The following is a 24,353-nucleotide window of genomic DNA, read 5'->3' as shown; positions in this document are numbered from 1 at the left end:
ACAAAATTACCTGGACAAACTTGAGTGCTGCATTTCTTGATATGCACAAGTTTTCCGTGGCATGTTCTATCGTTTGCAGGAATTCCTGTGCATGTTCGTTTTTTGAACATGAATCCTTCATTGCACGACGCACTGCACGAAGACCAGTCTGACCACGGCAACATTTGACCTTGAGTATTATAATAATATAAGTAAATTAAAAGACCAAAATAAGACGTATACAATTGTACGAGAATAATAGGAAATATATCTTGACAGCACACGTACCATTCACGAATGATCCCGCTTTGTTTTTCAGATTTTTTAGCCTAAAGTTATAAGTCACGTTGAAGATGAGTGGAACGAACGACCATTTTTAGAAAAGGTTCAACCTAACAATTCCATACAAAGTTGAGTCTCACTCTCATCTGCTGTGTTAAACCCTTTGACAGTCAAAACGGTTTTTACATAAAAATTTCTCTTATTTTAGCCCAACTATTATTAATTGAATTCATACTAAGATTGCACGATTTTCAAGAACATTCTGAAATAGCACAACAAAATTGGTTCTTGAAATAGAAAAGGCGAGTTTGGTTGACGAAATCTTATCAGGGTGGTAACGATACGTTGGAAGTCATCAAAGTCCATTAACACAAAGTTTTCAAGCTCAAACTGTTCGTAAGATTATGTAGTTTGTATAAGTATAACGTATAGTCAAATACGAATTTCTCCTTACGTATGGAAATTATTTAACAGACGGTATGTTGCTGTTTAAAGTATATTTAACTTGATATTGTTAGACATTGATCACTTCTTGACAATTTTGAAAATCCATGTAAACTCTTTTAATGATTTTAAATTTTGAACCTATTTGAATAGTGCTTATTATGTCATTTACTATCCGAAGTATGGTTATAATCTATCATATTACTCAGAGTCGAAATTTCTACAATTTAAAAACAAAGCTTCGTGTGTGAGAATTGAAACACGTTAATGTGTTTTTAAAGGATTAAAATTCGTCAATGTTATGTTTTTAAAAGTTCATGAACTACTAGATAAAAATTTAATCGTTTGACAGATGATTCTATACGAGCACTTTACCCTACTTGACTGTATCAGGTGAGATCCAGTATCTGATATTGGATGCTTCATGAGAGAATGTCTCTTACATACCCCCTTTCATGGGCCACGACTTTGCCGCGCAATTAAAAGACGGCTTACCGATAGACAGGGCTGCCATTAGCCTAAAACCATAGGGACGATGGTACGGATGAGTACATTGGTGCAGTACATTTAAATATATTTATCACCAACTACACAGTATATCACCATTCAAATGTTATAAGTTCAGCCATGAAATATTACACACTCTGGAAGCTCGTTATTTGCAATTTAATAATAAAAGTATATTTCGTAATACGCTCTAACAATTTATAGTATAATTGCGCTGTCGTAAATAGGTATTATCTTGATAAGACATTCTGCAATTTTACCAGCTGATTTCATTTACAATACAGCAGGTATTTATTATACCCCCATTATACAATTAGTTTTTTACAGTTGGTTTTTTTTTTTTGTACATTTTGAATTCTGGTTTTAGCAAATTTAGACATCGGTTTAATCACTATGAAATCAAATAAAAATTGTATATTATTTTGAACAGTATTCTATACCAGAAATTGAGTTTGTTATTTCATTTTCTGCGGATTATTTTTCAGCAAAATTAAATTGATTTGGATTAAGTATGGCTTAAAATATTCGACATGTTTTTAAAAGAGAAAAAACGTTCTTGTGAAATTTGACACTTTAAATATTGCCATACATCTTACCAAATGACATTTTATAGACTGACTAATTGTTTGCACACTGCTTCATCACCCAAGTTCATGTTATGGTATCAACATGAAACGGTCTATTATATGTGCAACCCACATTTTTACCATAACGAGATTAATAACAGAATTAGCTGTGATATTTTGCCCAAATAACGTGTTATAATAATTAAGTATACGGAATATCGATTGGGAGGTAACAGATAGAAATGCAGCAAATGTTTCGTTAAAAATAAATAAAGTGTATATAATATAGTATATAAAGAGTATAAATAAAGCACATATTAAAAAAATAGTATCAAATTTAGTGACTTCGACTAATGTCAACAAGTTTATTATAATTGCCCATTTTTGATCAGAACAATTTTCACTTTTAGAGTGATAAATAGCATTGCTTATTATTTATAAGGTAAAATGGTATTTGCCATATGAGAAATTACATTGTAAAAATGTGATACAAAAATGGGGGAAGCTAAGCAGTTTCAAAATAAAAAAAATACTTTTATTTGAGTATAGTAATTGTGCAACCCATTTGTATTGCCAATCATTCAGAAATATGTTGCTTTAACAATTATCTTGCTTTACTTATACCATCCAATAAATAATATCTATGCTCAAAATAGATTTTTGAACATTATTACACTCTATAATATGATTATGAGTGGCATTATAGGAAAAAGGCTTGCTCGCGAAGAAAGCTCAAATTACACAGTTCTCCCAACATTCCCCACAAAATTAGTATGGACAAGAAACATCATTTTCACCGTGGTAAATGTGTAAAGGGCTTCTTCAGAGACTCATTCGTTCTCCATAGTTTGTCGAAGATAATATAGAAATATATCTATTTTCTAGTAAGATAGGATGATGGCGATTATTATGACTAATAGGATGCAACTTACCAACAGTTTGAATAATAAAAATATTAGTTGTGGTACATCATACCAACAGAGTTTGGAACTCAAAATCAAAATTTTTGAGTTTAAATACGAGCAGGTTTCAGGGTGCAAAAACTCACTACATATTCGAATGCCACAAAATTAGACAAAGAAAAATATTGGAGCGAGTCGAACTTTCGTTATTATATGCTTTGTGGTTTTTAATCAAATGATTCATTTGTAACCCGGATTGTACACAAGTGTGAAGAATTGACGGTTTCATCTAAATTTTCTCCATTTTGAAAGCTGACCTATAAATTAACTTATTGTGATACAAATGAGTCCGCCACAATTGTAGTTTATCACCTGATATGAATCTCTAGAATCTAGATAATACTTCTTCACGTGATCTTCCAACAAAGTTTTCTAGTCTGATGCATTTTTGATAACTTTGATTTTTTCGAATTTTTATATATTTTTACATTTTAAGATGTTCCCAGTATTTAATACCAATTCCTATGACATCGTCTGATAAACACTTTTCTTTGTTTTAATATTGCTTTGTATCAGCGTGCAACAGTTAAAATAATATTTGAAGGAGATAGTATCAGGGTGATAAATAGGTATCAGCGCGTCATAAAATCGCAAGTATACTTCTAATTAAGAGAAACTTAAGATTTTATATACCTGTGTATTCAATTTAATATCTTGTCTTTTCTAAGAAAATATACAACTTGATAACTATTTAGTCATGTCTTTCTAGGGAAAATAATTCTTTTCTTCAAAAATTATTTTTAAACAAATTTATTATTTTGTAATATTCCGTAATGCCATAATAAATTAGAATAATAAAAGAAAATTGTTATGTTCTGACGTACGGGGATTCTTTTTCTCTATTTTTTGTTGCGCTTTGTATATTTGATTTATTTTTTGCTCATAAAATATTTTTTAAAAAAGTTAATCCAACAAAGCTAATAATCCTAAAATAATCGAACTATACTGTTTTTTGTCGCTCACAATAATAAATAACACTTAATAATATTAATAATAAAACCATGACAATATTCTAGTTTCATTCAAGAAACTTTCACAACCATTTCAAAGTACATTACGCTCACCATAGGAACACCAACAACATTTTAACGTCAATCAACATTTTAAACAAACACCTTTTTATATCTCAAAAATAACCTTAGCACAACTATTCCTGTATGTATGGAAACAAAAAGACTTGTGTTTTGGAAGTGTTGTGGTATTGGTAGGATCACTGTAAAACCTGTTAATCTGAACTTATTCTTGTATATCATCCTTGTCTATTTTTTTAATATTCCAATCCTTGTAGTCAAATCAGATTGTGGTTATACTAGTTTGTCCTGTTCCGAAGAAGATTTGAATACATTATTGTGAAAAAAGACAAAAAAATTCATTGTTTTTTGAAGATATTTTAATTATTAAGCCATGATTAAAAATTTTTGAACCACATGTCGTCTTTAATGGCTTATGCATGTTCACATAAAACCACGCTACAACCATAGTTAATTGGATAATAGAAAACAAGAAATATATTGTACGCCAAAAATCGTAACTTTCTTTTCTAGGCATTTCTTTACGCCAGATTATCATTCTTGCCGCATATGCATGACATTCTGTATTATAAATAGCAATTACGCATCATAAGACGATGGCTTTATTGTTGTGGAAAAAATTTGCGATAATCTTAATCTATTGTGGTATAAAGATAACATTCATTGTTTAATGTGTTTGTCTGACAGCCAGACAGAATATTTGTTTTTCATTGTTGTTTGAGGTAACTAACGACGCTTTTTAAAAAGCAAGGCACACACGCGCAAAAAATTATTAAAAAAATTACTGTAAGTTTTTATTTACTTTTTACCCAAGTTCAGAAATAGTAAACAGTCTAGTCAAACGACCAATTTCTGTAATCTACGACCAAAAATTGCCTGATGTAAATAGAAACTATATAATATTTTGATACTTAAATACAGTTTGATACTTTCCAAAAATTTAATTCAATAGCTTATGCCCAGATGAAGAAGTAGTATATTTACATGTATTCTAACGTTACCATCAATCTCTTTTCGTAATGCATTCGACATGTCTAACCCAATTTTTACAATCATTGGCAACAAATTTCCAAATGTTTTATAATAAAACTGTTTTTATTAACATTTAACCACGACTGATGACAAAAGTCCATCCTCCAATGTATTCTCATTCCGTTCCATTTACATCAATGGTCACGAAGTGGATCTATGGACAGTTTTGTTATTATGTTGTTGCCGTGAAAAAATTCGCTTTTCTCTTGAACTACTGGATCAATCGCTTGGAAATTTTCAGTGCTTAAAGCTTGTTGTTGTCGTTAGCATTGTTTATTAGTTCTATCTGCATTATTAGTTCTGATGTAGTTGAGACAACAACAACTACATTTCCCGTCAACTACTACATCGTTTTCAAATGTCCAGTACATGATGATGGGGATTGACTATCTAACTATTTTTCTAGTAATATGGGGGTTCGTTTTTTTTCAAATTTCAACAGAAGACGTTACGGTAATTCCTGTCAATTCCTGAGAACGCTTCATTAAATGAACAGTTTAGGGTAAGGTAAACTCGTACTAAAATATTTTTTCTTTTGTGTTCTGTATAGCTATAACCATAACACCATATAGTATGGACGTAGTATTTATATTCCGACGAATCTCAAGGTCGAGCCAAACTCACGAATCATCTCATTTAGCCATCAGGATCGACATTTTCGAATATCAGATGATTTCAGAATCAAACTGAATATTATTTTCGAATCGAATCTCGAATACCTCGACGATATGTAGTTGTATTGACTGTTTTATTGGGGTTTTCAGACACAAAAATAAGTCAAAACACGTAATCTATCATTCAGGCAGTTCGCTGAGTGTTCACAAACAATAAGGAACTTAATTTCAACAATAACTCACTCGGAAGAAAAAAGGTAAAGTTGGAATTTAATTTTAAAAATTCGACATAAATAAATAAAAAAATGAGAGATTCATCTCGACCTGCGGGCGGACAAAAAAAAAACAAGATGGCGGCGACTTAAATTCCCGTCCGAACCGATTCGAATAACTCACTATTCGACTCAAAAATTTGATTCGAAATGCCCAGCCCTACATTCAGGGGGTAGCATAGTAGGAACGATTTTGAGCATTGTAGCGAAGCTTCCAACAAAGACTGACTGTAAGTTCAGAATCTTATTCCGGTATATTGATGTAGTTCTACGAAAAACGTGTACATACCTTTTATCATTAGTTCAGCTTTTGCTTTGAGTTCTCTTCCACCTCTTCGCACTGTTACAATACACATATACACTCCTGCATCTTCATCTCGAACTTGACGAATAACAAGACGATAACGTTTTACAACTTTTCGTTTTTCACCGATATCAACACGAACGCCGTCCTTCAACCAGGTAATATTAAGATTCATAGAATGATGTTCCAGTATCTAAACGAAAGTTTAGTTTGTCAAATAAATTGTTTTCTACTACAAAACGGGGCGGGGCTGGAAAGGCGTGTCCTAAATTCTATCTAAATTTAACAGTAGCAGCCTTTATTCCTCCTTCGCTAGTGTTATGCGCAACTCGGCCTGTGGTTTTTATACAGTTTAAGTAGTTTTTAATGCGTGCACAAATAAGTATTTCAATAAATAGTCTTGCTGCACACTAACACAAATATATTTCTGTAACGTTTCGTCTGACCACGGTCAAACTTCCTCAGACATACATATTTCAACTAAAGCAAGAACAGCAATTGCAAGCATATTTATACAATGGGTGCCATGGCAACAAAACAATATCATAACAATGTGAGTTAACGAACTCATGTAGGTGGTGATTGAAAATTTAATTAACAACACTAAGTATAAATATTTAAAATTAAAAAACACATGAAAGTTTCATGCACATTCATAAAATGGGTGTCATGGCAACATAACAAATCACAACAATGGGATTTGAAAGATAAATAAATTGGTGATTGTATTTTAATTACCTGCACTAAAAAAATACATGGGGGAAAATAAAAAGTAAATAAAAAAAAAATATAATAATACAAAATTCGGTAAAATTACGAAAATATACGGTGTATAAAATGTTCCTAAATGCCCTAAACTTCTTTAATGTTCATTCCCAATGGTTCATGCGTTCCAAGTAGGTGAATGAAATATGATTCTTTAGTTTTTCGGTAAATATGGTCTTGAAACAGTTTTTCAATTCCAATTACATTAAAGTCTTTCAGTGAATGTCCAGGTTGGTTGAAGTGAGCACCGACGACCAGGTCTCTGTTTTTTGATTTTATACTTCTAATGTGTTCTGAAATACGATATTTCAGATGCCTCCCTGTTTCGCCAATGTACTGCATGCCACATTTTTTACAGCTTATCAAGTAGACGACGTTTTCCGTATTGCACGTTATTTTTTGAGTAATTTTTAGTTGAATAGTTTTTTGTTTGTTTGTCGCTACTTTCGTTTCATCAGAATGTTCGCAGGTACTGCATGACTGTCTTCCACATTTAAAAAAACCTGGATTGTTGCTGACAGGTGATTTTGGCTTTAATTTGGCTCTGACTAGCCTATCTATTTATTGAATTACTCAGGATAGTTATCTTCACTCTTGCTACAGCATCCTTGCATTATATGCATACGGATCCACCGACGCAAAAGCATAGAAAACGGAAAAGTAGTTGGTCTTGTAGAAACCCAATCGATAGCACAAATAAGTATTATGGTAATAATAAACAACTAAAGAATATTACTAACACTACAGCAAATTTAAAACAAAATTCGCCCCTGGAAAGAGTCTATTCCCAGTTGGGAAACGTAGCATTAGTGTAAGTCTCAATATAGCAAGTTACAGAATCCACAAGAGTTTGAATAATGCAAATATTTTCCGATATTTTTTTCCACAAAGCAACAACAGCTGGGACATTACTACTTATAAAGTAATACAAAAAATATTAGTGAACAATCAGAATTTTTATAGGGATATAGTGAATGTTTTGATTACTTCTTTTATAACGGAATAAACTTTACGGTAATTGTTAGGGGGTAAATTTCCACAATTTTGAAGGAGATTAATTTACCACACCGTGAGATAGCTTGGAATACGTCTCTTTCATTTTGAGCAAAATTCAATCAAGCAAAGTCAGCGTGTCCACTCTTGTCAAATTATGTTATTATAGTCTTTCAGAAACTTCATACAAAACATGAAAAACCTTGTATTCGCGTGCGAAATAGTATCAAAATAAACTATCTTTGCTGAAAAGATGTAATAGATTGTCGATTGTCTCTTTAAGGTGCTATCTATGAACAAGATGAACCAGGCATAAAACTTAGAAGCCTTACAAATGGATCATATATTTATACATGTGGTTTGTAATTACTTGAAAATAAATATCATCTTGTACAAAATGAAAGTATTTTTGTGTTTGTTCGATCTTGAGATGATGTCTATTGTCTACACTACAGTATATTACAGACCGTAAGGCGCATATAGGGCGCACAGTCAACAAATTACTAAGATTGTTGTTTTGTCCAATGAATTGCTCCAGTGGCCAATAAGACGCAACTGGTACAATTACTGGTTTTCAGAGTAGCAAATGAAAGGCGATCCAGAAGTATGTGTACCAAATTGAAGATACGAATTTGTTGTGTAAAGGGAGGCAAGCCGATCGTCAGGAGGTATATATATTCACTTGGCTAACATAAACATTCCCCGACTCGTAATAGCACTTAAATAGGGAAAATTGGAATAAAATTATGGTCTAACCCTAACCTGGTACACATACTAAGGGAGAACCAATAAAACACAAAGCACTACCTAATCCAAACTTTTTAGACCCACCGACTTTTAAGGCACACGATCGACTTTTGAAAAAATATTTTTTTTGGATACGTCTTATGGTCCGTGAAATACGGTGTATGCCAGCAATAGACTCAATGGCATTAGTCAAGTAACTGAATGCTGGTGGGCGTGGTGGTGGCCATAGATGCCGTCACGAAACAGATATATAAATCTGCAAAGTGCAATGGTCACATATTTCCATGACAGCATTCCATTGAAATCCTAAAGAAAAAGCCGTGCCTTTTGCTTGATAAGCTTATTATAAGTTTTATAAGCTTTACTCTATCTCTCGGTTGTAAATGAAAAATCGTATCTTTCATTGGTATGATTTTTTTACATGCGTTCAACAGTTTTTTTCCAGAATCTGCTATGTTAGCCCGTTTACCTATACATGCCTACATACATGGATTGTTTGATAAAATTGGCAATCAAGCTTAGTGCACAAGAGTATGGAGGAGAGTGAGATTGAAATATATTTTCCTCCGTTAATCCGTTGAAAATGGTATTATGACGTCATATCGAAGTGTCTATGACGTCATACTTTCCTTTTCTATTCGCCACGAGATCCGACGTCACAGAATTGGTATAGTACGTTTTAAAATCATACATTCTCATTGTGTGCCGTATTTTTGTCAGTTGTATTAAAATGAATACTGACCGCAAAAGAATCGTCTATTATAGCTTTATCAAATGCAATCTAGCACGATTGTTTATTTGATCATGAATACCACCTCATGTAAATCAATTTTCCATTTGAATAGAAGTGTGAAGAACACGACAAATAACATATTATCTTCTTAAAATAAATTGTAATAAAAAATTAAAATACCTCGCAGTTAAAAATAGCTGTATGTCCTCTTTTGACATACTGGTCCACTGGTTTCCGGTAAAAAGCCATGCTGTTTGGTTCCGGCAGACGGACTAAGATTCTTACAGCGCGACGCGTATATCCTGCGGCGTTACGAGCATGACATGCCCATTCCCCTGCGTCTGCGACTTGAACCTGAAAATAAATAAGTTCAAGAAGCCGTTAACTCTTCAGTTATTTTGTATGTGAGAAAATTTTCTAGAACAATTCGGTTTCGAATGAATCGTATGTGATGATCGTTAAATTAGTGATGCGGGAAAAAGAATTAAAACTTTGGTAAAATGGGGCTGACTCGATTGAAATTTCGAAATATCATAACAATGGGTAAAACGCTAAAACAATAAAACTAAATTAATTTGATACAATATAATTAAAAGATATTATACAAATTATATGAAATCCAACTATTTAGAATGGGATTTTCCTGAATCAACGGTTGTGCATTCGAACTGTAAGTCCACCTTAATGTGTCGGTGCTTATTCTGCGACCAACAATTTTAAGTCAAGTTAAGTTTATTTTTTCCAACCAATAAAAGTTAGTCGTATGCAAAATGCGAGTAAAAAAAGTAAGCATACAGTTTTCTCGAGGAATTGAAGCCGCGGGAAACCAAAGCTGATTATCGGGCAGTGACCCCTGTGGCTAAATAAATCAAATCTGAATTCTAAACCCGAACTTTTGAATCAAGTTACCTATAACATGCTTCAAAGCAGTTAGTAGCGCAGAAATTTTTTAAGGCAAGGCAAGAGAGAATCTTTTAAGGCAAACAATTTCTTCAATTAAATATGTTTAAATATGTGCGAATCTCGGTCGTTCAATAGAATCCCCGCATGTGAATCCAATCCCTATAGTCGGAAGTAATGCTCGACAATAGCGTCTCCAATATAAACGTTTGAACAACTAATCTATGGTGATAATCTGTGCTTCCTGCCACACATCACATGTCAATGACAGCCTATAAGTATTATTCGTTGGCGCGTGGCTTACTGGTTTAAATGGTTAGTCTTAACTATGATGCCATCGCAGGGAAAATCTTGAGTGCAAATCCCATGTCCACCATCTCGGGGTTTGAAAAAGACTTGTCTTACTCTGTTTATAGACTCTTTCGTACAGCATTTTATATATATTTTTTATATTAACTCATCATTGAGACTAAATTTGCATTAGAATGTGAGGTGTGGTGGCGATTAACGCTTCTGTTTTGAAACTTTCGATAAAATCGTGACTAACGTCTCGACTCATTGTGACAAGAAGAATGTCGAGAATTGACTTTGAAGAATTCTCACTAAAGCAAGCATGAAACATGAGTAACAGGTATAGTTTAGAATTCGACCCGAATATGTCTAGTACAGTATGTATGTTAAATTTGACAAACAATTTTACGGTCGACGGTAGTTTTAATTTAATTACTCGGGTACGTGATTTAACACATAAACCGGACAAATATGCACTTCTATATTCATCTGAAAAATGGCTAATTAAGATGTATTTTGTCTATTTCGTTATGCTTGTCAAAAACAATTATATTACTGGCATTTTGACTAACTATTCAGTTGATCTGTGATCTGGTGATTACTGTCAAATTGTCTTATCGCTCCAGAAAAGGTTTACCTTAATCGAATCATCAGTCGCCCTAAGATGTTTTATTTTAATGGCAATTGACAAAGGTTTTAATTTGTAAGACTTGCTAATAGTGTACTAATCACAAATAACAAAAGACCTATGGTTAAATATATGGGCGCAAAAGTTCAATGACTAACCACAGTAGACAGTACCGGTAACCTTAATAGCTCATACTGAAAGCAGCTATCTGGTATTTCAAAAGTCTCGAAGCAAAATTGAAAATCAAGCTCCATCGTCGTAGCAATTCACATAGGACTCAGGAAAAATTGAAAAAATAAAGTAAAAGCAATAACATTCTTTCCATCTCTAGGTATACCGAATATTTGAGATCGTCGATTATTTGCGAAGAATGTCGATTTTTTACAACAACAATATGGATAAATAAATTCATTTATAAGTTCATTTCATGTCCAGTAGTATATAAATTGTTAAGTTGTGTACGCTCTTACTGAAGCGGTATGAAAGCATTCATAATAAGCTCTACATCTATAGCAAGTAGTATTTTACAGTACAGGGAAACACTGTGGGTGAGGAAATGTTCGGATATATATAACAGAAAAAATTTCATAGGTTTTTTTTACACTCACATTTTGGAGCTTGAGTCGGAGTACTCCTTGTGAAGGTCTGTATATTTGTATTCTGTCTCCAGGTATAACTTGTTCGTCGTTTCGCTTCCACCACAGTCTTGGTTTTGGTAATCCAGTGACACTGCAGTCAATTGCCAAGACCGGGTATCTAAATATAACGTTACGTTTTGTTAGAAATGCAACCGGAACGATGCTTTTGCAATAGGAATTTATATAAATGATGGCCCGGTTGATTGTGGGAATGACTAAAAATTGAAAATCCTGAACACGATTTGGACAGTTTAATATTGTTTGCGCGAGATGTTCTTCATAATTATCAATAATACATGGTAATCCAAAACATAGAGCTACAAAAATGAAGGGAATTTATAAAATTGGAACTTTTATTTGTGAATGATTGTAACTAAAAGTTTCAGTAAAAGGCCTGGGCTTCTTTTTAGTCACCCTGTTCCCTAAATATTTTATATTAAAACTTCTATGTACCAATCATCGTATCAGTTAGTTATTTGCTCAAAATGATTCCCACAAAGAATTGCTATATATTGAACAGAAAATGGGTGAATTACAATTCCATTGAGTTCAATTACACGGTATTATATTGTTTATGCATAAAACCTATAACAGTTTCATTTTCGCCCTTAGCTGCCCCCTATCAACACCACCCAACAGCGTCACTAATTATCAGATTACGTAACGTGTTCGCTAAGTTGAATTACAGTTAAATTCTAGTAATTATACTCGACACTGCTTATAGTTAGACAACTTGGGAGATCGAAATTGTTAAAACGATATTGACCGATTAATCTTCAAGCAAATTTGTTTACAACAACACATAAATAAAAAAAGAAACGATCTTCATTGTTAACGTGGGTAACGAATTAAGACACCTTTGCATGTAACCTGGTGTTATTAATCACCAGAAAATTGAAACTGACAATAAGTGATCTGTCATTTCAGAATCACGAATGAACCCCAAACTCGAGGTCAATAAACTGGTTTGGCGTACTTTAGTCATGCGGTCATGAAATTCCGCTGTATTTAATAACGCCTCTTATAGTCTTACAGTGTACATGTACATTCAAAGGGTCGGTGTTGGAAAGAGACGAATTGGTTAAATTTTTCAGTAATCTAAGATGAAACAAGTCACCAAAATGCGATTACTGTTATTTCTTTTCAATTTTCCCCGGATTCCGATGTACCACCCAAACTTTTTCTGTTTTTTTGATTAAAGAGGCTCTATAAATCGCGACATTCGTGCTCATATATTTAGTTTTTCGTATATGCAATTGAATTCAGACGCTAATCTCGTCAATGCAATATAGTGATAAAAATCCCGATTCCTATTATTCTCTACCACATTTAAATAACGTATCCCATCCCAAATTTGGTTTTTGATAGTTTTCTGATGCAATATTTATGAAAAAAACTTGTACTTTTCCGTATTCCTAGTTTTTTTCAACAAAATTCGCGAATCAAGAAATCAATAAAAGCTTTTTAATTGCAAATTCAGATGCAATTGAAACAAATCAACAATTTCGACCTCACACCCAGTTCAAATTAATAATAATTAGTATTTTTGATTCACTATACTTTCTGTATTAAATGGTTTCCTGGTTATTGTCGAAAAAATGTGAGTCACTGTTAAGGTATACATACGTAAGTCACGGTAGCCATTTTTAACTTGTTAATTTCAATACTTGATTTTGTTGAAGCATGGAATAGTACTAAGATTTTGAATACAAAAAAGAATTGTGACAGAGTTTGTGTATATTCGACTCAGGGTGGTCGAGGTTTTTGAACCAGGGGCCAAAAAATTTGGCCCACCTAGACTGCCGGGCCATGTAAGTGAGAGGTAAAAAGTTACATTTTATGAACAATATTTTACAGTGTTGCAAAAGCTTAAATGGAAAACAATAGACCTCGTGCCATAACTAAATTTAATCACAATCTTAAGAAATTCTTGTGCTATTCAATAGCTAAGACATCAAAAATTGATTTTAGTTCAGTTGTGGCAGCATTAGACGGCCAGATTGAATTGCCCAACGGGCAATATCTATATAATATTGGCGGTATTGTCCAAGGTGTTTGGTTTGCTTTGTCGTATTATCATTAGTACAACACCCACAGTTACTTGCTATAATGTGATTTGTTGAAGAATCAAAAAATTGTTCAAATTTTTCTGTTAAAATATTAATTTTCATTTTTCTCTGAATTCGATCTTAATTATTGTTCAGGGTGACGCCAAAACAAACAATTTAAATTGCCTGATTACTTGAAAATGAAAAACATTTATTTAACACTTGAACTTGTGTTTGCGAATGATTGTACCTAAAAAATTCGGTAATCTTGAACGCTAAGCACAAAATTTTATAATATGTTCCAAATGGCCTGGGTTCTGTTTTTTATGGTCATCCGGTATATCGTTCACCTAATAAAAAAAAAAACATGATATATATAAGATTAACACACTGTTATTAAGTGAGTATACTGAGTGTACTAAATATTGTAATGATTTTTGAAATATTTTTAACTGTGAAATTAGTTGAACCGTATTTAAAGCTTGTTACTAATTTGGGCCACCGACAATTTTGGTCAAGTAACAAACACAATGTCAGGAAACCTCGTATATCAGACATTCATGGAGAGAATATATAAATAGGCCTCCTAGTAGAACGTACCAAAATAAATTGAACAAATCGACCGCCCAAAGCGACTAATTAAACCCAAATGGTACACAATTATTGTAAGTCAATATACACCGTCGATTCAATGATGTGTTATACAATACAATCGATATTTCATTGGACCAAACTAGATATTGGTGGAATTTGTGACGTCATTTCGTTGCATATGACGCCATAAAAATTCAATCGAAATTTTGTTATTAGCCTATTCGATTTCAATGAATTTTAGATTGTGGGAAAATTTGACTGATACAAGAAAATATTCATCAATGAAACTTAATTACTCAATATTGAATGTACAATTCTGGCGAAACATCAACTTCCCATATTTGCGCACGTATACCAATGTTGTAGATACGAAATGAAGTAGAGAAAGTACTTGAAAAGAACACTTTACAGTATATTCTATTGACTACAGATTTTATTGCTATAAAACCACGGTAATCATTGTGTAAGTGTGATGTACAGTCATTCATCACAGCCTTAGTTATCGCAGAATTTGCTTGGTATCTGTACAAATATTGTTAACATAGAAAGCAAAATTTCTTTTGATATATTAATAGCCGTTTATAAGCCATTTTCCAATAAAGCAATAAAGCTTTTGACTTTTTTTTCAATTTTGTTTACATCATGTAGCGTCTGTGTAGCATACCGACAAGAAATCTTATGGAACGTAAGACATGGGCATGATGGCAATTTAGCAATGATATGTGAAGTTTGCACTGCGAAAAAATGGTAATTTTTTTTAAAATTGCGCTTCATGGAAAGAATATGGGAAATATTTTTTACAGGTTTTCAATGTCTACGATATTTGAGGGAATGCTGTTTTAGAAATCCAATTATTCTTCAGGTGATGTATCAGAAAAATGATACCGAACGTTAACCATGGTGTGTATTTTTTAGTTCTTTTTATCGTCATCCCAGGTGTATTATTGTAAGAAATAACTTCACTTATTTGTATTGGTGGCAGTAGATTACCAAACTTTTTGAAGATTGAACGACAGCGCCTTCCCACCTGAGAATTTTTAGACTATGGTGAAATTTTGCATCATTAAACACGGCTTTCGATAATGATATGAAACATTGAAAAGGGTAATAGCGCGAACGTCGTATTAGTCCTTCTGTATACGCGATTCCATACCACCGGGAAAGTTGTAAAGATTTGACGAATCTGCGTTAGCGCTTTTTTTTACTAAGCTTTGGATTATATTGTATATTTCAATGCAAACACACAAATAAACATCAATTGATCTTTTGACCATATTGGTCGAGGCTATGACGTCTTTATAATTAGACATTATCCAGATAAATCTTCCAAGTAATTAAACATGATAATTAATAACAACCACTGCAGATTAAAAACAAATTCATCGCTATTCATATAAGTAAGATTGGTTGCTATACTGTCATAAAAATGATTCTTGTTACTAAAATGCCAGTGTCATTGAATTGAAATCAAGCTATATGATATGTATGGTACGAAAACCTCGTTCTGTTTAACATTTACCAAATTTTCCCATTTAATTTACCACTCATTGCTCATTATAATCGTTTCGAATCCGACCTGGACAGAAAGCGTTAAGCCGCTGTCACATGATTTTGATCTCCTTATATGGGAAGTTTTTTACAACAGAATTATGATTGAAAATTCATATTTTCGTGACTTGCTAAACATATAATTTAAATTTGATGGGATGGGATTTGATTTAAGTTGATGGGACAAGAAATAATTTGAAAAATACAAAAAAATATACACGCTATTTTAGTATTTCGCAATGCGTTTGTACCTGATCATGTATGCCCCATCCATAATAATTGGCGCTGGGCATTTTCGAATGATATTTCAGAATCGAATCGAATATTTTTTGAGTCGAATCTCTAGCACTTGAAAGATTGATTTGAAGAAAGAAAAAGTCAGGATTTCATTTTAAAATTATGGCTTCAATAAAAAATGAGCGATTGGCGGGTAAAAAATAAACAAGATGGCGGTGATTCGTAATTTCCGTTTGACCGATTCGAATAATTTACTATTCGATCCTATTTAAATATTCGATTCGAAACGCCCCCTTGGTAATAAGAATCTACATAAGTTGCAAATTGGCCGCACATATTTACTCGGTTTGGTTTGAGAATGATTGTTGTCTTTTCTGTATACATGATTAATCAATTAAAATATTTAACTTGTAAAAATATGGTAACCGTGGTTCGACCCCGACATTTTATGCTACGGCGCCCTGAAAGTCGAGACATTGCAAATTATAGAAACGCACATCTACAAATGGATGCAAAAACATGTGAAATAAAACATTTATCCTGGATCACGCGCACTCGCTCATGGGTAAAGGATATTCATCTCCCAGTCGAGTTACGGTAAATCACTTGAAGTTCCAAGGGACACTCAATATATAAATATATGGACAAGAAGGCCAAAACAACGTAGTATTGGTACCGCAGTCTTCACGACTTGACATGAACGCGGAACCGCCACAAGATGCGCAATTTTTGATGGCGTTCAGAAATTTTTAAAATAAATAGAGGTAATAGCTTTATGTCAAAAATACAGTCTCCAACCACTAAAAATGTCATATCAATTGGTCCAGTAGTTGATGAGAAAACGATTTTATCATAATAACAATAAAAAGAATTTTAACAACAACAACAACATAATAACAAAACGATCCATATGTACATTTTATGTCAAATAATTAATATATCTCACCGAAATGAATATTCGTTGATTGATACAGTGAGGGTGTTTGCTCTGTATGACAGCAAATAGTATAAAAATTGAATTGTGGATATTAACGATGTCTAAACACATTGTGCTATCTTTAAACATTTTTTCTCGCACGGTTCCGCATTTGCTGATTCTTTTATGAAAAATTCTTTACTTGACAACACAAATTTAATTGAAACTCCTTTGAAGGAAGCTTGTACATATAACGAAGGTGGCGTGAAAGGCACTGGAACAAACGCAGTCAAATGCTTCGATAGGTCTCCCTAAATCACGTGTCAGTACAAAGCTAAGTGCCATGTGAGTTTGCTCAAAGTAAGTTCAAAATACGACGTTGAAAAAACTAAGCTATATACGTAACAGTCAATCGGTATCAGACACAAATCTGGGTAAATAGATTTAGTAGCTCGTAGCATTCCAGTGGTCGCCCGCGACTTTGTTCAGAGCTAGGCCTCTTTCACTTCTGAGTGAGTGTACGAGATCTTCTTGCTTTGGGTGAATTCTAATAAACACAGTACTCACATGTCCATATTTTCATATTGTTTTAAAGCTAAAATTCGAATTTTTTTTCATATAGCAATATACAGCCATTCATAGTCTGACATTGTTATTTTTAAACTGAGTAAACCAGTCTTGCCATTCAATTTTAATATTTAGCATTACTTTTACATGTAATTTCGACTTCGGCAAAAAACTCGTCATTTTTTTTTTTAAATAAAAGGGTATATTTTGCGAACGTTAAAAAATACTCAGCGCTGAGTATGCATGCAATATTGTAAACAGCATTGTTTATTCTAATCTTTATTAATCTGTCTTGTAGATTAAAGTTCAGAACTTATTTAAGTCTTTGAAATATCAGTGAGAAAAGTACAGAAGTTCCACGTAGCCAAACCAAAACCAATCAATCTTTCTTTTTCAAGAAAAAAAGCAATCAAGTATGAAACATATTAAGTTGCTGTAACATACACCCGAATTAAGCTTGACCATGCTAAATATGAAAACGCTTCAAGTTGGGAAAAATAACTTCATTTTGACAGCCTGAGGTTAACAGAACAGTGCATTACTGCGTGGGTGGTCTTTATCAGGATTAGTGAGACACGTTGATTAAGAAATATATCAATGTTATATTGCGTTGTTTGCAGTTATAACGAAGTGGTAATATAGGCTCGATAACCTTGCTAAAATAAGAGATTTGAATTTTGCTCGTATTTCACTAATTAACACCACTGTTGTTATAAAAAAAACACGAACGGATCATCCTGTCCGTTTGAGACAAAGTTTTGAAAAACTGTCGAATTGTTTATTGTTTATAACATCACAATCACAACAAATCGGTCTGTGTTTCGAACACTGGGCTATTATTCTAAGAATACGGAAACACTATTAGGTCTTCTTTGATTTTTCGTGTAATATCGAAACAAGCACTTAAGCAGCCATTAATTTTTAGGAACCTAGAAATTTGAAATTCTCTGATTGAATCATTGGCACCAATTTCATTTCTACTTTGATTACTTTTTATAAATTATAAATAACTGAAACCCAAAATTCATTTTCAGACAGTTCGCTGAGCTTTCGCACACAACAAGAAACCTGTTTCATCAATAACTCACTAGAAAGAAAAGAGTCATATGTCAGAATTGCATTGTTAAAATAGGGCTTCAATAAAAAAATGAGAAACCCACTTCGACCTTCGGTGGACAAAAAACAAGATGGCGGCATTTGAAATTTTCGTCTGAATCAATTGGAATAATTAACTATTCAATTCGAAATGCTCAGCCCTACTCACTACTACATCCAATGTGAACTATTTCTAAATAGTAATTAATACATATTTCTAAACACGGTTCTGGATAATCATCCACTAAGAGAGGTTCGTTTGAGTCCGAGATTTCCAACTATCAATACTGATATAGTCAGGCCAAAAATGATACAGTGCTCACAAGTATTCCTATAACCGTTATTCCTGTAAATTCCTGTAACTCAATTCGGAAATGTCGATGACCCATGAAAGGTCCGAATCATCTGTTGATAAAAAAGACCAACAAATAAATTGAACAATGGCCACAATAGAAATTAGATTAATCTGAATTCCATATTATCCATAATTTTGTTGTTTATAAAAAAAATCAGAAATATACGAAAAGTGATCTATTTGGTCTTTCCGTTTACAGTTGAAATTTTTCGCACTCTTCCGGTCTTATGAATTGTATCACATATTCAATAATCAGATTTCAATAGCAAATATACCGCAGTAAAGAAATCTTTTCCGTTTGGCATGTTTACCTAACCATTATTAACTATTAGTCAACACTATTCAATCTTCCGCTTGCTTAGATAAGACATTTCGTCCATCCGCCTTCGCAACCACACAAGAAAGATTCATCTCGCGAGTTGTTTACCACGACGATGAAGTGTGGTGTAATGCCTTATAATGTAGTATGATAAGTTCGGTTTGTTTTAGCGAGTGATTCGAGTGGTGAACGATAGAAACCTTGGCAGTATCAGAACCAGCGCCGGTGAAAAAATGAGTTGACCACACCCCTACCTGCCTGTTGATATGTTACTGTTTCAATATTGCGCTTGCCGCCCATGCTGATGATGAGTATGCCTCATTAGGCATTGCTTGACAGCTGATAATTAATTGGAAACCCCAGTTCTAAGTCCTTATTTCAGTATGACCACAGTGGTTTTCCACAAGATTTCCAGGGAACCCTATGACACCTGCATGGGTTCAGCAACTGTTTATTCAACTCTGGGAGTATATTATTATACAGATTGCTTAAATATAATCAACTATAGCCACAATTGTTAGACTTTCCATTCATTAAAAATCTTTTTTTTGTCAATATTAGGTTTGCTTCTATATATATTTGAAATTTATTTAATTCAGAAAACAAAATACGATTAAATTATTGCACAAGGGGTTCCCCAGGGCTCTGAAATGTTCTATTGGGGTTCCGCTCTGTCAAAACGGTTGACCCCACTGTCACAGATTATTAGAAAAAGATTCCCAAAATTACACGATATACTCACCCCCTTGTTACCGGTATTGTATGAGGTAGTGTAATAACCGGAAGCGATAAAATCCGGACAATTGCAGACTCGACTCCATTCCAAACTCCGGAAGGTAAACTTGCTTTGCATTGATACAATCCAGCTTCTTTACCGGTTACATTGCGTAGGATGAGGACTGACACTCTTCCAGAGCTTCTTGTCACTTGAAAAAATGGACAATCACATTTTAAGTACAAATTCGTATTCAGAAAGTCATCTATAGTCAAATATCATCACATTCTGAGGCCAATTGTTTGTCTATCTACCTTACCATTTAAAAGCGCTCCAGAAGTATGTGTACCAATATGAAGGTAACTAATTTTGTTTGCCTACTTTACATCAAGTTGTGTAAAGGGACGAAGTCGATGGGCAGGGGGCATATTCACTTGGCTAACACAGACAGTCCCCGAACTCGCAATAGAACTAAAATAAGGAAAATTGGAATAAAATTATGGCCTAACCCTTACCCGGTACACATACTACGGGAGTACCCATTTAAAATAGATTGTCAGGAATGTCTGCATTAGTAGATTGATTAAGCAGATAATAGAACACAACTGTAATGTTCTATAATCTATGTTATTTGATAGACAATGTTCAACGTTTGAGTGTAATCACAAAATTTATAAATCATAAAATTTTAGATTTGAATAGAACAGTATAGTAGATAATAAGTATCTCGTGATATTTGTGCAGGTGACTAGTCCAACTGTCTATCATATTCATTTGTGTAACATTTAGGAAAAAAGTATTAGAAATAAATTTCCAGATTAAAAACAACCCAACAAATCAGCAATGCAACACTGTCTTCTCACCAATATCATACGTTGCTCCAGGAGGAACTTCCCAAGTAATTTTTGGCAACGGATTTCCAGAAACTGCGCAATTCAGTTGACCTGTACGACCAGCGCTCAGGTTTAAATTCTCTGGTTTGTATATGAATTGTGGAAGGGCGTAACAACTCCATTTTCCTTTGATGCAAGTACTGTCAAAAAGATAGTTAGGTACTCAATGCAGGATTGCATAAGGAGAAACATTCATCATATTTCGCTCTTAGGTCGCCAATTGTCGATTGCAAATTTAGTTGAGAGCTAGGTACTGCGATTTGAACAAATTTGTTAAAAAATTGGTCGTGAACATTGAAAGTTGGTGGAATGAACAAAGTGAAAAACCGTCTAAAACACTAGAAACCTTGCTTAAACGCTTAAAAACAGTGAAAAAACATCTAAAAACACTATAAACCTTGATAAAACGCTTAAAAACAGTGAAAAACCGTCTAAAAACATTAATAGCTTATCTAGCGATATACAGGATGTCCAAAAAAATTCGCCCGATTTTGTAAAAATTTCCTTGGGTTTGTTTATTAATAGTTCCTATTGTGTTTTTAGTTCTCATTTATCATCAAATAAACTTTATTTAAACTTACAACTGTTATTACTATTAAATCGGGCAAAATTTTTAATTGTTATTGCTTTGGGGCCGGGCGACATTTTTTGGATATCCTGTATATGCATGAGTGTAGTCTATTGTAGCAAAGGGCGGGAGATACAAATTCATATTGAAGTAAAGTATCGGCCGAGCTGCTCAGAAACCTTTTCTTTGGAAAAACATAGACAACGGGGGATTCGTTTGGCGTTTAATTCACTTTGTTTCCAAATATTCTGCAACCGTGGGAATTCAAATCAGTGGGTTTTACTTTCAAACCAACAACTTTTACGTCTATTGTTGATGTTCATAAAAGTAACATTTGATATCAGAAACCCGCTTGCGGTCACGATTCTTACCACAACAAAGATTAACAACAGTAAATAACTACTTGTTTTTTTCAAGCATAGTTTATCTATAAAACATACATAAAATAAGTGGAATATCTTCAAACCATACTCGAGCGATGAAATTCAATATTTGAGCAATTTTGGGGTGCTCAGGTATAGATTTGGTAAAACCAACTCGAAATGGTCTAGACCTCTCAAGAAGCGATACGGAGCAAAACAAATATGTGAGCATAAGATCGTTTGATCTGAGTGGATCGGTGATAAAACAGTATTATTTATAGAATATTGCTTGCGAGGTTCATTATGGAACGGAAAGTAATGCCTTCCTTTAAAGATAACACCAAAATTCTCAGTCATTTCTAGGTAAACATACCACGTCAGATAGCGGTTTATAAGTTCTTAACCCGAAATGAAAACTCGGCCCTGAGAGCCTATGCTTCGGCCAAACCCACTCTCACTAATCTATGTTTGACTTACACTTTTGGCGTTTCGAATTCTTACAATTTCCTGAGTTTTTATTTTATCTCCATCTCTGACAATATTTTCATTAAATTCCCATCTTCCTCATTTTTTCTCTCTACATCTTACCTTTCTCACATTTTTATTTCTTGCTTTTCTTCCCTTTTTCTCATTCTTCACTTCAGGCTTTTCCCTCTCTAATCGCAACCCGAAAAATAAATTATCTCACCAACCATAATTCGTTATTGATGGTGACATTTGTTCCAATTTCGTGTGCAGTTGATCCAAACATACACGGACATTGCTCTGGTCTGACGCATACTCCAGCGTGCGTAACAAATCCTGGTGGACAATGACATCCGGCGATGCATGCTATCGCACAAGTACGCAAATAGTCGTCTGTCACTTCAGCATCTTGAGCTCCCCTGCACGTTCGTTCGCAACTTGGACCGCATTGCATGTAGATTTTCCCTCCGGTACAAACTGAAATAAAAGTTCAAAGGTAAAAAAATAAAAGGTAAAAGCGAGCTACAACTATATCTTTATGCTAAAAATAATTTAAAAAACGAGAAACACCCACTGGAATGCCATCTACAAAACTAAACTTTGAAGAGTTTGTCAAATATCGATATAAATGTTAACAACGCTCAAGACTATATAAACCTTAACAGTCGATTAGGATTTAAACACTATTTGGAATAATTTCCGACTTTCAATGGATAATTTTTTAGGATTCGGACCGGGCTGTGGTCTGATGTTGTAAAAGAAAACTTGCAATCCAGGTTTCTATCGCGTACTATATGCATTGACCCAATAAATGGCGGATTCACTTCAATTTCCATCAAATATTTGATTTCAAATACATCGTCTAGGACAGGGCTACTCAACTATTTTTACCGAGGATCAACATACAAAACTTCAAAATTATTTGTGTCGGTCTCTCCAGAAATTATATTCCGGCATCCCGCCGCATCCTTCAACGCGCACTTCCTCGACCGGCTAATGATTATTAGCAAATCAAGATTGTTTATTATGGTATTATAGTTCATTTCATATATATTCAAAACTATAAAAGCCATTTTATAAAAAAAAAACTTAAAAAGTGCGGCTAATGATTCAAAATAAAGAATTAGGTGCGATCCAAATCCGATACTCGAAAGGTCCGAATTCGGACCGCGGTCCGCTAGTAGAGTAGCCCTGGTCTAGGATACAATAAATGAAAACCACTTTGGTTCCTCCCTAATTTGTTCATCAAATACCCTACTCCAGTTGAGTACCTACTATCCCCGGATATGAATATTAGAGTATAACACGTCAGTAAAACCACAGACGTCCTGAACTTCCGTTACCACCGCCGTACGCACTACGTCGATCTGTTAATTGAGGGGATTTTCTCGATAGCGTACTCGAGTATCTTTACGTCGACAAGGTTCCTATCATGGATAAGAGTGCAACTTGATCTTTTGGAATAAATTATGAAAGTTCTATGTATTAGTGCACTCGGTAAGTTCTTTATCTTAACCGCAAATTATTATATTGTATATTGAACCGGATGCACCTGAATGACCTTTTGAAATATGAAGTGCACTTAAGAAGAATGCAGCGTTTATAAATCGACGAAACTCGGGAGTGTTCAAAGGTTCTTATCGCTTTTAAGAGAATGTGCAAATTTCAATGAAATGGGCTATTCGTCTGATAACCCCATAAGAGTTTTGTAAAAGCACTTCGGACTTGGAATATAATCAACAATTGTTTATGTCCACGTCTCTTGTTTTATCGCCTTCCGATATTGGAGGTGCAGGCGACAGAAATGAAGTCAGTCAATCTAGTCCGAGAATATTACCTCAAGTAATATACCATATCCAGTAAATTTTAATATAAATACATGTTAATATGAAGCTGTTAACTTGGATCGTTTCTGATATGTCAAAGTCTCTGGAAGTCATGAATCAGCTAACCAATTCGAAATGAGACGGATATCGACAAAAT

General features: G+C 33.8%; 1 protein-coding gene across 2 annotated transcripts in view; it reads right to left on the bottom strand.

The window, feature by feature from the left end:
- LOC120330683 (uncharacterized) overlaps positions 1-24,353 on the bottom strand; it is a 53,944-nt gene that overhangs the window by 14,344 nt on the left and 15,247 nt on the right. For both annotated transcript variants that reach the window (XM_039397567.2, XM_039397568.2), the window contains exons 6-12: positions 22,598-22,847; positions 20,946-21,115; positions 20,110-20,293; positions 11,659-11,806; positions 9,412-9,585; positions 5,979-6,186; positions 11-169 (exon numbers count right to left, since the gene is read on the bottom strand). In XM_039397567.2, the coding sequence (XP_039253501.2) occupies positions 11-169; positions 5,979-6,186; positions 9,412-9,585; positions 11,659-11,806; positions 20,110-20,293; positions 20,946-21,115; positions 22,598-22,847 (1,293 nt within the window). The remainder of the gene's footprint in view (positions 1-10; positions 170-5,978; positions 6,187-9,411; positions 9,586-11,658; positions 11,807-20,109; positions 20,294-20,945; positions 21,116-22,597; positions 22,848-24,353) is intronic.

The sequence above is a fragment of the Styela clava genome, chromosome 6 (assembly GCF_964204865.1).
Source record: "Styela clava chromosome 6, kaStyClav1.hap1.2, whole genome shotgun sequence".
Taxonomy (NCBI): Eukaryota; Metazoa; Chordata; class Ascidiacea; order Stolidobranchia; family Styelidae; genus Styela; species Styela clava.
Note: the sequence above shows the minus strand (reverse complement) of the source record. Positions and strands in the feature narration are given on the sequence as shown.